We start from the raw sequence: 18,663 nt of genomic DNA on the forward strand, positions 1-18,663 counted from the left end.
TTTAGTTGAATAATTATAAGTAAAAAGTCGATTCTATCATCAGATGAGCTTAAATTATAAATATAAAATATTGGAATGATAAGTTGGTTCACAACTCATAAAGTTAACTGTTGAATAAGTAAGCCAGAAGCTAGTCATCAGATTAAACAATTTCTGCGTTTAGATTGTGAAATTATTCTGCTTCAGTTTTTAGACGAGGTGGTAACGGAGGTGGTATTTTTCTTGAGGGCGTTTGTGGGACGACACGTGTCGGAGAGATGGGTTCAAACTGAAAAGTGCAAACAGTTTACGTTAACAAAAACTGAGCGAGAGAGTAACAGAATTAAATTTAAACAGACAAAAGAACAATATTCCTAACTTAGTGAAATCCAACACTGAGAATCGAAGTATACAGTCCAGATACAATGGTTAAGTACTCAAATTCGGCAACTAGATTTCAACTTCGATAGATCTGGGGAGCTGAATATTATCACTAGCCCTCATATTAGCTTAAAGGGTCACGATGTCCGAAATGGACATCAAGGATATGACGTTAGATTTAACGATGGTCAGAAGTTTCCAGGAAATGGTACAACATTGTGTTTAGTTTTCTGTTATTTTCGTGCTGTTGAGTTTCTATAAACTCCAGGTAAATCATCCTCATTTGCATTTTAACAAACATTGATCATTTCACAGTCGTTAATAGTTTTCTTTCATCACGTATTGTTTTATAAGATTACGGTGAAATAGGGCATATATATGAAGTGTACTCACAGTTCGTATGAACAGCTTCGTATAAGTGAAAATTTTGAGTCTTTCGCTTTACCTTAGATTTAAAATATCAAACAAGGAATGTAAGGAAATCGTTCATTGATAATTAGATAGTATGAAGTTAAGGAACATCAATTGCATTCTCAGTTTATGCGTCAAAGTTTATACATAGTAATCACATAAACATGAGTATGGCTATTGAAATATAGTTCTTTACAGTGCTGTAGCAAATCGGTTCGCGTATCAGACCTGTGTAAGGTCGAAAGGCACTTGTTCACTGTGAGGACTAAGATCTGACTGGAACTTAGCAATTAAAAGTACTTTACCACGGTTCCACTACTTAGCAAATAGTATTCTGCTTATTTTATTTCAAAAAAGGATTTTCGACTATTATATAGATGATAAATGCGTTGGTTAATCATTTAGACCTATCATCTTCACGCCCCTGACAGAACAATGTCCACTTATTTTTTCCATATACCCTAGTTTCAGAGTTTATGAATATATTTCACTTACATTTATAAGTGCGGCATCCTTGTCATGGTTCATGGTTGTAGATGAACCGCTTTGTGAAGAATATACAAGAGTAAAAGGATCATCAATTGATCTGTTTGAAAAATTTAGAACAGGAAATTCGAATAAGATTAGTGAAAAGTAAAAATAGGAATCTTACATGCAGTGATTTGAATTTGAAGACCACTTTATTTTAAAGTACAGTCGGGCACCAAAAAATCGACACTTCAGTGAAGTGATGAAGAAATGAATACTACTAGAATCAATGCACAAATGATCGAAAATGGTACTTAGTATGTGACACACTTCAGTTAGAAATACAACGAGGGAAGATTTACAGGAAGGGTTTATCTTTATGCAAAGTGTAGTAGGAAATTATAGCTGGATGTTTATTGAATTCTATACTGTCGCATTTGATAACATCTCTAACCAGTAGGTCTCACCATCACCTAAAACCAAAATCGGAAAGTCCTAGTCGGTCGACAGATTCCAATCTTGAAGTCACATGTCACGAAATGACTACCGTTATGTTTTCGCTACTCGATCCCAGAATCAGCAAACAATATGTGATTTGGGACTCGTTACGATAACACGAATACAATAATGAATAGTTATAAATTATTTTGAAGAATGTAATCTTGATTATCGTTGTGAACATTGTACAGTTAAATACTATGGTACATATTTACGTTTAAGTTTTTTTTCCTTTCAAACGATGCGGAGTAAGCCATTCATTCAAGAGCGTTCAACTACTGAATTACTTTAAAACTAGATAGTGAAACAGTGGTCACTTGAAACAAGTAGTGTGTAATAAACGATCACAGACCAAAAAGATACCAGTTATAAAAGCAGTGAACACTAGATCTTGATATGTTTCAGATCAAGTCAATGCGCAATTCAAATCAACACAGTAAAAAAAAACGGTAAAATGTGGAGGTAAATTAAGACGTTTGACAATATAAACTAGGGTAAATGTCAGTCCAATCGCAATAAACATGATTCAAGTCCTTCAGCAGTTAGAGTTTATCTACCAAATTTTAAAGAAATGAGAAAAAGTTTATTTTCCTAAAAACAAGATACTCCACACACACGTTGAATACTTAGCCTGTGGGTACTTATTCACTTTTTATTAAATCTAATATAAGAACTTTCGGGGCTGTGACTAGTGCTATGTCAAGGAAACAGAATTAAGTTTATTTCCCTTTTGTATTGTAATGTATTTCAAGAAACAAAACAAAGTTGTATCTTGAAATTGTGTTCGGTACGAGCATACGGTAATTGTTAATGACAGGACAATTGGGATCCGTCTAATACGAAGGCAAACGAATGCGAACTCGAATAGACTGCATGCCTGTCACACGACAACACTTTGACGTTAGTTTAACATAAAGAAGACGGAGTTTTCAGTACAGCTTTATATTCCGGACGGAAGTCAGGAACTGAAATAGGACAAATATGTTTAAAGAGAAATATGTAATGACCTTGGGACATGTCACACAGTTGGCAGTTATCCACAGAAGACAATGGAAGATGGTCACGCAATGCCGTGGATTGGTTGAGGTTAGATATAACACGGTTGGATGCCGGCTCAATGGTCCGGATGTTAGGCGTTCTCACCCGAGGCCAAAGGACCTGGGTTCGAATCTCGCGAGCGGGATCGCGGATGCACACTGTTAAGGAGTCCCATGCTAGGATGAAACGGTCGTCTAGTACTTCCAGGTTTCCAACGGTGGTCTAACATTGATCGTTTCATGGTCTCAATTAAAACACCAATCTCCACAACCCTATATTCATAAAAGTAAAAGCCAATTAGACGATAGTCAGGGTCATTGCGGAAATTCGAATTGGAAAAATGTCGCCATGTAATGAGAAAAACTAAAAGGCCTGAGGTCTTATCCTAGCACAAGCGCTATTGCATAGGTCTATTTAGCGACACTATTATAATCATAATGTATTTTATGAGAGTCGAGCAAAAAGGAAATGTTTCATTTTAACCAATAAATTAAATCTTTTTTCAAGACTAAAAATCTTAAAAATTTGTAATGAGAATAAAATGGAAGGGAGTCTCCCCTTTTATATAAGTCAACTTGAAATTATGAAGAAATCTGTCAACAAATTTAGACGAAACTCATCAATTAAGTGAAACTGCATAAACTAAACAACAAGTAATTTAATTTTCGAAAAGGCAATCGAACACAAAAACATTAGTTACCGCTATTTAGTTAATCAAGAATTTAAGAGACTGTGCAAAGATTGATAAGATTCGGTTTCCTATATCCCATAGAACAGTAATTGTGAGTTTTTGTTTGTTTACACCGTCCTCTAAGTAATAATCACCAAGTTTAGTACCTGGTTCAATTTAGTTTAATTATTACAAAAATGTACTGTAACAAAGTCGGAAATAAGGAAAACAACTACTGACTCCATTCAACCTATGTGTATACTAATCAACATATTCTCTTGATATGCATAAACATTTTATCTTCAAACACAAATTGTACTGAAATTCCGGACTGTGAAAAGAAAAACGCATAGAAACGCCGTAAATGATGTTACATACGAGTGATCTTCAAAGTACTTGTCTCAGAGAAATATAAGTCCATTCTTAAAGAAAAAAACAGGAACTCACAGAAAGTTAACATCCTAGACTTTCTAGCGAGACTATGAATAAAAACATTTCTCGTCTCATGGTGAAATGTGTATCAGCTGAAACTAAACCTTAAATTCATCCATTTGAGTAATACAACTACTTGAACCCCTATTCTATACTCACAGAACTAGTCCTTATTTCGATTGTAAGATAAACGATATCTTATCCTTATGTAATCGTTAATTGGCTAAAGTTACCAATGAATAACTATATAGACAGGATTCACCAATAATCTAGTACAATTATTTCTATAAAGGATCATCATCATCAATGATAATAATCTAGTATAGTTATTTTTTTCTGTGAAAGATCACTGTAAACGATAATAATAAAGGAAAATATCAAATGAATAAATAAATACTTCATTATTAATGGTAATTAACGCTTTAAATCAATGATCATTGGATATGTATTCAGTATTGATGACGAACTATAAATATTTTTAATGATTTTCAAATTGCTCACATAAAGTAAACATGTGTGTCTAAGATTACACTCAATTACATATAAATATATATTCTGATTTCAAGTCTGAAATTGATGCAAAGTATAATGTTTGTTTAAGAATTCCTAATTTATTGAGTGTAATTATAATTTTTAGAAATCAGTAAGATAATTCCAGTGACAAAATACTTAGAAGGTAAGTTTTAAAACATTTAAACCTTAAATCTTTAATGTACTCCTCCTAATTAAGAACAATTAGTTTTAAGTATATTTCAGTTAACATCAGACAATCGAAGGTAAAAACGTACAACTAAAATCAATGTATACTATCAACCATCTAATTATTGATAAGAACTATTATTGCACCAAACTCATTAACTGTTGTAAATAAAAATAAAAATATATTTGTAATATCCCAATGAGTAGAAAATTAGATTTTCTGACGTTTCGTAACTTAGTGTAAGCCACTTCTTCAGGAAATAAATAACCAAATTAAAATTAGTCCAAGTTTAAATAGTACAACGGAACAATGCAAGAATAATATTGGATCGAACGGATCATGAAGACGTCAACGTCTGAAGGGAAGCGCGGGATAAATGGACATCTAGGATGCAGTTGGATGATCTAGACTTCGCAGATGATCTGGCCCTCCTATCCCAAACGCAACAACAAATGCAGGAGAAGACGAACAGTGTAGCAACAGCCTCAGCAGCAGTAGGTCTCAATATACACAAAGGGAAAAGCAAGATTCTCCGATACAACACAGCATGCACCAATCCAATCACAATTGATGGAGAAGATTTGGAAGATGTAAAAACCTTTACATATTTGGGCAGCATCATTGATAAACAGGGTGGATCTGATGCAGATGTGAAGGCGCGGATCGGCAAAGCAAGAGCAGCATATTTACAACTGAGGAACATCTGGAACTCAAAGCAACGGTCAACCAACACCAAGGTCAGGATTTTCAATACAAATGTCAAGACAGTTCTACTGTATGGGGCAGAAACCTGGAGAACTACGAAAGCCATCATCCAGAAAATACAGGTGTTTATTAACAATTGTCTACGCAAAATACTTCGGATCCGTTGGCTGGACACTATTAGCAACAACGTACTGTGGGAGAGAACAAACCAGATCCCAGCGGAGGAAGAAATCAGGAAGAAGCGCTGGAAGTGGATAGGACACACATTAAGGAAAGCACCCAACTGCATCACAAGACAAGCCCTCACACGGAATCCTGAAGGCCAAAGAACACATTGCGCCGGGAAATGGAAATAGACATGAGAAAAATGAACAAGAATTGGATGGAACTAGAAAAGAAGGCCCAGGACAGAGTGGGTTGGAGAATGCTGGTCGGCAGCCTATGCTCCATTAGGAGTAACAGGCGTAAGTAAGTAAGTAATCAAAAACAGGTCTGAACAAGTTGATGTCATGTCATTTCTGTCAAGGTGATTCATAAGTGGTATGTATGTAAATTTGTGTGTATGCATTGTTTAAGAATGAAAAATTGTGTGACCTTTATAGTGAGAAAGGACAGAGTTTAAATTTGTAATATGATAGTGTGAAATTGTAAATACGATCAGACTGAATGGTTAGGATAGATGGTCCAAGTAGGATGTATGGTAAGGCCTTCTTTTCTATTGAGAGAAGTAGGATTAAGCATTATATGGAACGCCTCAGCTACCCTCCTTTCTTTGTAGTTGGAAAAGCCTTTTTGCAATATTTTGATATTTTTAAAATCGATTTGGTGGTTGTTGAAAATGGCATGAACTGCTATTGCCGATTTCATTTAAAGTTGGTTCAATTCTACAGGATTGTTAGGAGGTTTCTTTGTGTACGTAATACGTTCTTTGGTTCTAGTCAAGATTTCGCGGGATGACTCTCCAATATAATAGGCATCACAATCGATACAACCTAATTTGTAGACGCAGTTCTGTGTGGACATGAAAGGGACTTTTTCTTTCAGGCGAACTAAAGTATTACGTAGTGTGTTCGTTGTTTTGTAATATACTTTAATTCTGTGATGTTTTAAGATTCTTTGGATTTCTTCTGTTGTGCCATGACGGTATGGTAGAACTGCAGTACCAATTCATGGCATTTCATTCGAATCATTATTATAACGTAATAGACTGTTTTGTTTTAATATGCTCCTAATAATCTTCATAGGAAAATTATTAAATTGTAAGATGCTGATTACATTCATTTGTTCTTTTTGTTTGTCTTCCTCTGATGTGATGATCTTGTTAGCTCTTCTAAAAAGATTTAAGGCTAGCGAGATCTTAGCACTGGAAGGATGTGCTGAATGGAAGTCAATATATCGATTTGAGTGCGTCGGTTTTCGGTAAATGGATAGGTTTAGACTTCCATTTGGATTTCTTTTTACTAAGCATGCTAGCTCACCATGTACATTTTCATTTTCATTGGTGAATTTGATGTGCGATGAAAGTGTATTTATTCGTTGGTTTGAGCTATGCTGGCAGATCGAGACTCTACTTGATTGGAGTCCGTATTATAACCTCGATCAGTGGTTGGAAACTTTGGGTGATGTGGCTCAGAACCGTTGACAATGGGCCAAATGCATTTATTTCTCTCGATCTTAAATTACGGTATTTCTTCATATATACTTTCCCATCCTCTCTTCAAACCATCTGCAAAAGGTTTGGTTTTTTTGTCATTTCTACTATATTATTTTAATCTCTTCTCTTGGTTTCATCTCATCGTGCCAATCTGGTATGGCAATTTAGGCTAACATAAATCTGTGCCAGGCTCCATGTTGAAGATATCTATCTATTGCACTATATTATGTATATCTACGTAACATTTGTCAATAATTGAATGTGACTTTTTCTAAAGACTTAATTATTTACTACTGAACAAATGATTCCTTTATGTTTATTCACAAGTTTCGTAGTGATTGGCGCAATTTATTATAACAAAACTTATAGACTATTCTTTAATTTTAAATCCTATATCAAAAATTTCCATAAGTAAATAATTTCAAACTTTACAGTATCAATATTAACAGAGATTTCTTTTTAAAAGTTTAATCGGGAATCTTATATAACACAAAACATTTCAACTCATCAGTTATAAATTACCTAAAGTGACCACAAGTGATTACTTTATTAATGAACAATCGAAATAACCAATCAGTATTTTAAACTAGTTCTGAATCTGATTGATGAAATCAGGTGATTTTGATTGAAATCGTTTGATTGCTCTTGTATCTTCACAAAATGTAGTATTCAAAATACAATGAAATAGAACTATAAATAACTGAATAACTTGACAGTACAATTGATTGATCATCTAGTAGTGACCAATGTCATGTTTGTCTGGTCCTTATGTAGTGCTGGTCGAATTTTATTGATGAAGTCACAATGTGGGCCACCTGTTTAAATGATTCAATACAATGTCCACTATGTCGAGAAGTTGGGTGGTTGGAGGTAGTCGATAGGAAACCTTAGACCTAGATTTGGTACTACCTGGCACACGTCAGCAAAGTGTACCTGTATTCTTGGGGGAAATGATGCCTCTTGATGAATTTGAACACATGCCACCTAGGTTAACAGTCTGAGACATTACCACAAAGCTACTCAGTTCACTAATGGCCTCATATAGTACTGGGACACTTATGATTGATTGGTCAGTGAGTAGTGACCGATGCCATATATGTCTAGTATTTTAGCTCTGTATTATTGTTATCATCAGTGTAGCCGATAGTCAATAGGACGAAACGGCCGTCCAGTGCTTCCAGGTTTCAAAAGGTGGTCTAACATCAATCGGTTCATGATCTCAATCAAAAACTTAATAATCTCCACAACCCCTATACTAGTAAACAATATTAATTGTTGTTATTGTTCATATTCTACACAAAATTTTATGAAGGAAGTTTAATTGTATAGAACAGAGTAATAACAATAGTAATAACTAACACGATATGAATAAATACAACCAATTAACTTATTTATTATTATGTTTAGTTATGATATATACCAAAGAGGATTCAATATGCCTAAATATATGAATTTTGCATGTATCAGGAGATATAGAAAATAATGAGGTTGTATGTATGGAAAGATATCTATTCAAAAATGATAATATAATAGAGTTATTTAAATTAAGGAATATGTATCAGATGGTATAAAATGAATTTAAATGATGAGAAGTATTCAAGAATAATAGAAAAGCTGTAAACCATTATTATTGTTGGCACTTATCAGTGATATTTGTCTAGATAGTCAGAGGAAATCACAGTCAGAACGTTTTAGTCTACAGATACGCTCGCTTCGGCGGTACATATACTAAAATTGGAACGATACAGAGAAGATAAGCATGGCCTCTGAGCAAGGATGACACGCAAAATCGTGAAGTGTTCCATATATTTTGCCCCCAAATGCCCTGGTACGGCTGAGAGTGGAGAAAGTCCGCTCTCCCTCTCGAAATGCTCTCACATGGCCACGCATATATAGCCTCTGCCAGGGAAGTCCTACTCACTGCCTTCTCGTGGCGGAGGTGTTGTTTACGAAAATGAGAGGACGAAAAGCGAATGTCCGGCGCTTTAACCGGATTTCAAACCAATGGTGCACATGGGCTCCAGTATCCTGAAGGAACAAATGGCGTATGAACCAATTGTTGGTCACCAGCTTCCATGGGACTGCATCTCCTTACGATGCTCCACTACCTTGTGGATCAGACCTTCAGGTCGAAGGCTCGGGGAATGGCCCCCTAAGAAAACCACCTGCTTCGGTTTGGGCACCCGGGCAGTATCACAGCCCTCACACATATCGAATGAGATTTGTGTGGCGCATATGTATTTGGTGCCTCTTTGTACCAGTATCTATGTGTTTAAATAAAATAAATAAAATAAAAACATGCAGACTACCATTGATTTTTAAAAATGTAAAAAGTTGAGTTATGATTTTTGTCAGATCTACAAACATAATACGCGATGATGTCCACTAATTTGGCTTACTATTTACACTGAATATTTAATCGAGAGGCATAGTGTAACACTACCCTATATTTTAAAAAGTGTTAAAAACTTTAAACAAGATAAAAAGCATATTAATGTTGATTAACATAAATATGACAAGAAAAACTTCTAACAGCAGATTACATCATTAGGGACTTAGTAAGTATAAACCTTAATATATACATCACAATTATTTATAAAAAGTGTTAGTAGGTGACATTTCAAATGATGCGTACTAGGGTTTGGGTTACAGTGGAATACAAGTTCATTCAGTTGACAAATCCTAAATAGAATAAAGCCAGCATTTTAAGTTTCATTAATCTCTATGTAAAATATAATAGAAACGTATACAAATACCCAAGTTTACAATGATACCTCTATCATAATAAAAATGATCTCGTATATCTAAATTTATAAAAAGAGTACAATTAGTTGGTTATTAACAATATGGAACATAGTGGAAATTTGTTTAATCCTGCTACACCTCACATTGGTACAACAAGAGAGGAAATTATGATAACTAGATGTTATAAGAGAATAATTAATACTAACTTCAATAGAAATCTGAAGTTGAAAAATACATTTAAAAATGAATAATAAGATAGAATAAGTAAAAGTTGTTTTTCAACCTATTATTATAAACTCAGTTACGAATGAAGGTCGAGTTAGATGGTGATGCCATGAGAAACACATATTTTGGGTAATTCAGTTGATGAAATTTTATGTTATCGATAATCAAAACATATTCAATTCCACAATGAACATAATCATTAGACGGTCAGTTTACTCGTACAAAATATATACAATAAAAAACAACGACACTGTTCTTCAAAATTAAAACATCATAAGCAATCACAGGTTTAAATTTCAAAACGATGTATTCAAAAAAACTTTAGAAAGATTCGCGATTCACGAAATGTATACATATAATTTATGGTGTCCTTAAAGGATAATTTTAACGAGTGAAAAAGCTCTACAATACAGAAAATTTTCAATCTAATTTCTTTTGTTGATCACTGCTAGTGAGAAAAAGTTGTGCATAAACAAATTGAAAACAATTATTTTATAAACTTATCACACTTCACGTTTATATAGGAGATACTGGACAAATGAAACCATTAGGCTATTTAAACTAAAAATCGATTAGGTGAGGTTTGAATCCGAGTAATTTAACCGACCAGTCGTTGATTCCATTGTATTTTATGAAAAAAAACTAGAAACATTCTTTTTCACGATGATTATCAAGAATAGAACAGACATCTCATCGATCGAATTGAAATATGGACGTTCGACGTTGAGTGCACTTTCTTGAGAAGTCAAGTAACTGGAGTTGATCAATGGAAAAATTTCAGATCCATTAGTTGTAAGTATCTCTATCTTACAGGTCAGTCGAGGCTCTACTCGCTCAGCATTAACATCCCGAGCTGCGAAGGTGGGTGACACAGGTTTGAACCCACCAAGGGAAAACAGTCCCACCAAGATTAGAGGTAGGTCTTAGTGACGAGTGCCAACTAGCACAAAACCTGGTTGCAGCGATTCCTCCCAACTATCTTCAACCTCCTAACATGATAAACTGTGTTAGAATTGTCATCACAATAATGTTTGAAATACTGTTTCACTACTATCAATCTTGGTAGTTAGTTGATAATTTCAGTACCTAAAACATTGAAAACAGCATTTAAAGGAACCCATACATATCTATAAATATTTATCAACAATTAATCGAAGTCTCGATTTTAATCAGAGCTCTTTCATAGTAAAAATAAACTTTATTGATCATCATACACATATTCTTTTCGTTAAAAAATCTCAGCAGTATCACTCTAAAACACATTTGTGAAGATGTTGCTTCAATCAATCAAGCAATAAAAATGAATGAATAAACCACTGTACTAAATCACTAATCAATTCTGAAGGTTAAAATATTCGAACTGATGAAACGTCAAGTGATTTAGTGGTTGAAAGCTACAGAGAATAGCATGATAACAATTTCTAGTAAATTGTAACTTTGAAGAGAATTAGCTTGAACAGGTCAGAAATATTTAAACAGTTGATTTGATATTTTGTTTGTTTTGTTTTGTCTTTCTGTTAATAAGAGGAACATAAGAAATCTAACATTGTCAAATCAATTTAATATATCCATATAATCCATAACACAGATATCTTGTTGGGCATAAATTTACAATGATCAATATGTCCAATACATTTGTCCGTTAAAAAGGTAATTTTATGGTAGAATAAATTAAAAGTGTTATAGCTATATTAATATCATAATTAAAATGATCATAGATCTTAAGATTAAAATTAACTCCTTTCTCAAATATAGACTATTGTACTTGGCATCGAGCCACTACACTCCAAATGTGAGGGCTAGTGACACTATATGATTGCCAAAACTGAAGTAGGTGAAAAATAGTTCAAAATTGTAATTTAGTGATTGAAAGTCGAACAGTTTAAACTCTTGATCGGTGGGAAAATATTTTTTTATTTAAATGAATAAATTTAGAATTATTATGATTATTCACAACACATTCAAAAGATAATTATCTCGAAAAATAGCTTTAAAAAATATATGTATAACCAAATGTTAAAATTTAAAACATACTTCACAAGACTTTTTTTTTCAAGGGCAAATAAAAAGTTGAACTGGTCTTACAATGATACCGTGTCTGAGAGTTCATCTCCAATGGATTTTATATAAAAACAGTCAACAATAATAAAAAATGTTTTGTGATATCACAATGAGTAGAAATTTGTAATTCTGACAGTTTATTTATTAATTTACTATGAAGAAGTGACTTACATTAAGTCACGAAACGTAAAAAAATATAAGTACAACTCAGGATATATATATATATATATATATATAACTCCCCTGTAGCTCTTCTAGGATTACTACTGGTCCCAAACCAGGGTAAAGGAAGAAGGTTGGATGTGGGGCCAGCCAACCCATCCCATGGGAGACAACCTTGCTAAAAAACGCTAACTGAAATAAATAATTTTAAACGTTTAAAATCTGTCCTAACACTTGAATGATCTTCATTCAGAATAATTATGACGCCTCATAGTGAAAGCCGAGATTCTTCGAAAATCATAACGCCGATGCCCCTTCTAACAACACTGGGAGGACCAATCAAATGACAACAAAAATGAAGAGATACGACGTGACGGTTGCCAAAATAGGTGAAACACATTAGACCCAAACTGGACAGAAAAAGCTGAGTTCGGAAGAGATGCTGCTGTATTTTGGTCATGAATAAGAAAATGCTCCAGACCCAGGGAGTTGCTCTAATACTATCCAAAAAGCACGTAAACAGTTATGGGATTGGAATCTCATGGATCCAGAATCATCAAAGCACCATTCGAAACAAAGAAGGAGGGAATTAAAATGAATGCTTTGCAATTTTATGCACCCACCAATGAAAAAAACTATGACAATAAAGAGCAATCTTACGAGAGGCAGCAATCAATCATAGCGAAGTGCGCAGGAAAGGACCTGACAATCGTGATGAGAGATCTAAACACCAAAGTCGGAATGGACAACAGCAGGTATCAAGATATTATGGGACGACATGGACTGGGAGAAATGAACGAGAACGGTGACAGAATTGCAACTCTATGTGCATTCAACAAAATGGTTATAGGAGGCACAATATTACCCTATAAACGCATCACAAAGCTACATGGGTCTCAACATATCACACATGGAGAGCCAGGTCGATATATATATATATATATATATATATATATATATATATATATATATATTCAAAAAGTGAATTTTATGGTGAGACCTACTTGCTGTGACAAAACTCGTCACAGCATTATTTTAAGCTACTTAATGAGATTAATATGGAGACAGTAAAACTATGGCCTCGTTTGGCTAAAGAAACCCAAGTTGCATTTAAATAATCAAATGGTTTGTCAGTATATTATGCTATTTCATGATAATTTTGTGTTACAGATCATTATATGCACTCAAGACTACGTAGTTTTTAAACGTGTCTATACTAAAGACGATTGATTAATAAGCTACTTATTTACGATAAAATATAAGGGAACGTTGCGTAATTCAAAAAATCTCAGTCACATACTATATTAGTTTCTGATTTAATTATAAGACAGAATAGAATGAACCACTATGACCAATTAATTTAAATGTAAAACATAAACATGATGTTTTCTTTAGAAGAGTCATATCATCATTTTATTCCACATCACGTTAGTAGACGAACTCAAGGAATAAGTCAAAGTGAAGTGAGATCATATTTTAATTTTGAAAGTAAAAGAAAAAAATCAATCCCAAGGTTGAACAAAAATATATTTATTATTACTAAATACGAAATAGGTTTCAAAATGATACCATCACAGTGACACAATAAAGTTTATGTAAAAAGAGAAATTCAACACGTTAATTACATCCAGATGACAGTTTATATTGAAGCTAAATTATGCATTTGATTTAAAATAATAAAAATTAATAGATAAGACAAGCATATATGAATTCGTACATGATTGTTCAATTGAGTTAATAAAACTATTAAATCCAAAAGACTAACTAACGACAATATAATACAAGTCGTACATGAAGTAAATCATTAGCCATCAACAATCGTTACGATGAAAGAAAAAAAGAAAAGGAATTAAAAAGGCACCACCTTTTGACTAAATAAACATAAGAGAATAAAATTTTCTTGATATCGATTACTGAAATATATTAGCAATATGAATTACAAGAGAGAAAGAGAGATGTGAGTGAAGAATTAAACAGAAACAAATAAAACAACAACAACAAATCATTAATTAGTTCAATTTATGTATGATGGTAGGCTGATAAACATTTTATTGTTAAGAGAAGAAGAAACTCAATAATAGTATATGTATGGTAATGAGTAATAAGTACAATATGTACACATTGTAATATTACTACTACTTCCATTACAATTGTTACTACAGGAGTAACAAAGTACTCATTAAAATTGTTTACTTACCTACATAAAGTATCAGGTATAATTTAATAAAAATATAGCTAAAGAAATATCTATAAATAAAGAGGGACAAGGAGGAAATAGATGACACACCCAACCATTGCAACAATGTGAACAGGTCAATGAAAAAAAACCCACACCAAACCGGAATTGTTGAAAAACCGAGTAAAAAATGATGGCATTCTCTCGATAATTAGTAATTATATCGTACACAGTTAAGTAGAAGTCAGTAAGAAATCACGAATTCTCGAGCGCCAAAAGTGATCAAGTCCAAGTAAACTACTGAGTCCTCTTAGGAATGGTGAAAAATCCAGGTTAGGGAACTGACTGGATTGTTTGGAAAGGTTTGGCAAACATATTATTTCGGGATCTTGAAATGAGGAGACCATCATCCCCATCTCTAAGAGGACCTACGTTATCTATGGAATAACTATATGGAAATGAGTCCACTTCTGGTTGGGCTCAAACAAGCGGCTTCGGTTACATTCGGCAGACTATCTAAGACAAGTGATAAATTGATTAGTAAGGACCAGGCTGGTACCTGACTGCGCAAGATTTGACCCACAACACCTCAATGAGAACAGTTCTGATGTTATGTTAGTGAAACCTGACACCTCTAAGACGAGGATGTTTGGCAACTCTCTGCGTTGCCTCCGAAGGACTACTAGAATTCATTACCAATACCACGTTGATACTGTCGAGGTTAACCCATATGAAGTGAGGATAACTGGGTTGATGCCAACTTCACGAAACACCAAGTTCAGTGGCTTGGATATGTGTTACGAATGTCAATCTAGCGTCGTCTATATCGCACAATTTTTCCCGATGCTGTGATGGAATGGAGATAGCAAAGAGATGGACAGTCTGTGATATGTTGTCTCAGTTTGTGAAAAATATGTATGAGACTGGTACCTGTTCGTACCCCACGACTCGCTAATTGGATTTTTAAAGATCATGCAACTCAGTGGCTTGAGATGTTATCACACAGGACTCAGAACAAGAGCTAACAACAATCATGTCGTAGTTACCCTTTACTTTCTTCAAAAAGAAAACGCGAAAAACTCATTTAATTAAACAGCGTAGACTATTTTTTTGCTACTACTGTTCGGCTCATTAATTTCTCTGAATTTACTCGTTTTCTGTCTTTTGTTTCTTCCAAATGTTACCTAATTACTTTTATGTGGAGCATTTTACTTTTCAGTGACTAATTGTACCAGAATTTCTATTCATTTAATAGGTAAAATAAGTCCAATGTTGTACATAAAAAAAAAACACCATAAAATTAAAATCTGATTAGAATTGTGCTATAGATAGAAAAATTCAAGATAACATATATTGAAAAGAAAATGGTATACATATAATACATAGATAATTCATAATAAATTGAAAATTCTTTCTTACTAATTAAATATATAACAAGCATTAACATGACCTCACTGACTTGTTTACTTTAATTATCATTATTATGATTATTACTACATACGTAAAAAAGAAAAATAATTACAAATGTAATCAACTTAATAACTTCTCCATCTATGTACGTATAGTCTTTTAGAAGACTGGATGTACAACAATAACAAAAGACTTAGTTGTATAGAAGTAATGAACACATAAACATTTACACAAACTTTGATATATTATATATATATATATATATATATATATATATATATATATATATATATATATATGCAAAGGCTTGAAAAAAATGCACATATGTGCATACCATAAACGCATATTTTCATCATGTTACAAATAATAAAAAAACGATAAGTAAATTGTACACTATGAACAAAGAAGAATATTGCAAACTAATTAATCATAGATAGAGTTAGTTGTAAAGATAACAAACACGCATTTTTGTTATGATTCTCGGTTTTTTTTTCTCTCTTTTTGATATTTCATTAGATACATAACTAATATTTGTGATAATTTTAATAAATAAAAAAAAGATCAGTAAAGATGAAGTATTTCAAATTCATTAAAATCATATTTTAATCTTTTATTTAGAATCTGTTATTTTTTCTCTTCGACCAGAAAAAAAAGGAAAGAAAAAGAATCTTTTACTTATTTCTCTTTTTCAAGTCAATTTTATGAACAACATTTTACAGAAGTTTTCTTTGTTTGTTTGTTTGTTTCTTTTTGTTTTGAAAAGAGAGTTTATCATTAAGTGGCAATTGAATTGTGAAATTAGTTGAGATAAGTATCAGTTAATACACACTTATAATATTTTGTAATATAGTGCTTAATGAGATAAGTATTAAAAAATTGTATTTTTCTTTATAAAAAGAAAACTTATATTAATGATAATTAAAACAATATTAATAGTTAAGAAAAAGGATCTAACAATATTTACCATTAGGATTTTATTGTAAATAAAGTTTATATACACAAGTAATGTATACGTGGCATTAATAAAAATAATATTATATAATGAATTTAAGCATTAGTCCTAAATTATCAAAGACTTGGAGTATAAACTATACTTTATGTTAAAGTTAGCTAATCTTAACATAGAGTAATATCAGTTGAAGAATTTCTAAAAACCTAATCGATGATGAAGAGTAATTTATAATAATTTGGAACTTATTTGAAAGGATCACTCTCCCACCATGAACTAGTATGAGATAGAACTTAAAATATTCAGGTCTTGCATAAAGCATGATACTCTTAGACAACTAGATTGAAATCAAGAAAAAAAAGACGAAATACTAGTCGCTACACGATTTGAAGGTTTTGTGCCGAATCTAAAGTAATGAATGAGTATTGTTGAGGAGTATTAAACCAAAAACGAAATAAATGATCAATACGATATGGTCTTTAATCGTTCCTCTTCTCTCTCCTCTAGTTGCTGGTAGTTTATAATGTAACTTAAACTTAAAATGAAACATGCTTACAAATCCCCTATGAAAACAAGTCTGAGATAGATTGATAAAGATGATTCCTGTTGATTCATTTTTGTATTGATTGTTTGAATCTTCCTAGTGATGTTTAGGACTTTAATTGATCAGTCTCCTATTGGCATTTGTCCATAATGTGTAGATTTCCTCGATATTATCGCTAAGTCACAAGCATTATTATAAGCAGAAATGATGGTGGTTAGCAGTGGAATCCAGGAAGCGGGTCTTGTTCCAGTACTGGTGTGGTGTGTGCTACTTATATTGACATAAGTAGTATATGGTGTTAGTCGTGAACAGAGGGTCTGGCAGCAGAGAGACAAGAGGATCGAACAGTAAAGAATGCAAACAGGATGCAATTTGTATGAAAATGCAAGAACAATGAAGTCTGAGTCATTTCGAGACAATTGGTGGACATTTTGCAAATTAAGCATTTACTTTGTGATTGTTAGATTTTATTAACAAGTCTTGTAACTTTGTGTTTAGTACATTCGATTATCCCCACCCATGTTCTATTCACAACACTGGTACTGCGTTTGAGTCCCGCAGTAAACATCAACTCTGGGATGCAGGTACATCGAGCCGACGAGTCCCAAACGGAACGAAACGCGTGTCCTGGATTCTTTTGCTAGCCACTATCATCTCTGCCTACAATTCCAGTTGCTTTGACTGAGAAAAATATTAAAGGATATACGAAATATTCAATTAACAAATATTAAATAACGCGATTTAAAATAGATTAATACTTTTTTCATTAAGTACAACAGTTGATGTGATAGCAGTGAAATGCGGTTACTTGTAAAATTGTTGGTTTCAATATTACTTAAGACTGAAAATGTTCATTGATCTTATGATAACCCTTGTTATCATTAAAAATAACGAAAATTCCTATGCAGTCTAGATAATTATTCTTTTAAAAATCTGGTAAGAATATGCACTGACAACCTAGTGGTTGAAGCACTCAGTATTCATATAGTAGATCGGGGGTTCGAACCATTGAGTTAGCGGTACTATAGTTTGCCATGCTCCACACACATCGGTTTATTCGTCACACCCAGTGTACCTACCTGGGAACTTCACAAACAAGCACTGTACTACCTGTACCTGATAAACTGAACATAACTAAGATGATGAGAAAAATAACAACCAAAATAGGAACAGCAGGAAAGTATCAAACGAAAACAATCGTGATTTTGACTACCCAAACAAATGAATCAGTCTTCTTGAATATAAAAAGAAACTAGATTTAGTATAAAAGTTTTCTGATCATGAATTGGTAAAATGAAGGCAAACAAATTACGAAAAGAATACTTTGATTCATCATAACCATTTAATGTCAAAGGAAATATATAAATCTATAATTTATTGGGTGTTATATCTATGATTTGAAAACTGACTGTGAAATATTCTTTGACAAAAACGAAGTAACTTAATCTGTGAATA

The 18,663-nt window shown here is 33.0% G+C and overlaps 1 protein-coding gene across 1 annotated transcript in view; it reads right to left on the bottom strand.

The window, feature by feature from the left end:
* Positions 1-34: 34 nt before the first annotated feature.
* The window catches only part of SYNJ1 (Synaptojanin-1), a 64,219-nt gene continuing 45,590 nt past the window's right edge, over positions 35-18,663 (bottom strand). The window contains exons 12-13 of the mRNA XM_051219339.1: positions 1,267-1,357; positions 35-268 (exon numbers count right to left, since the gene is read on the bottom strand). Coding sequence (XP_051066607.1) covers positions 173-268; positions 1,267-1,357 — 187 coding nt within the window. The 3' untranslated portion in view covers positions 35-172. The remainder of the gene's footprint in view (positions 269-1,266; positions 1,358-18,663) is intronic.

This window comes from Schistosoma haematobium, chromosome 4, assembly GCF_000699445.3.
Source record: "Schistosoma haematobium chromosome 4, whole genome shotgun sequence".
NCBI lineage: Eukaryota > Metazoa > Platyhelminthes > Trematoda > Strigeidida > Schistosomatidae > Schistosoma > Schistosoma haematobium.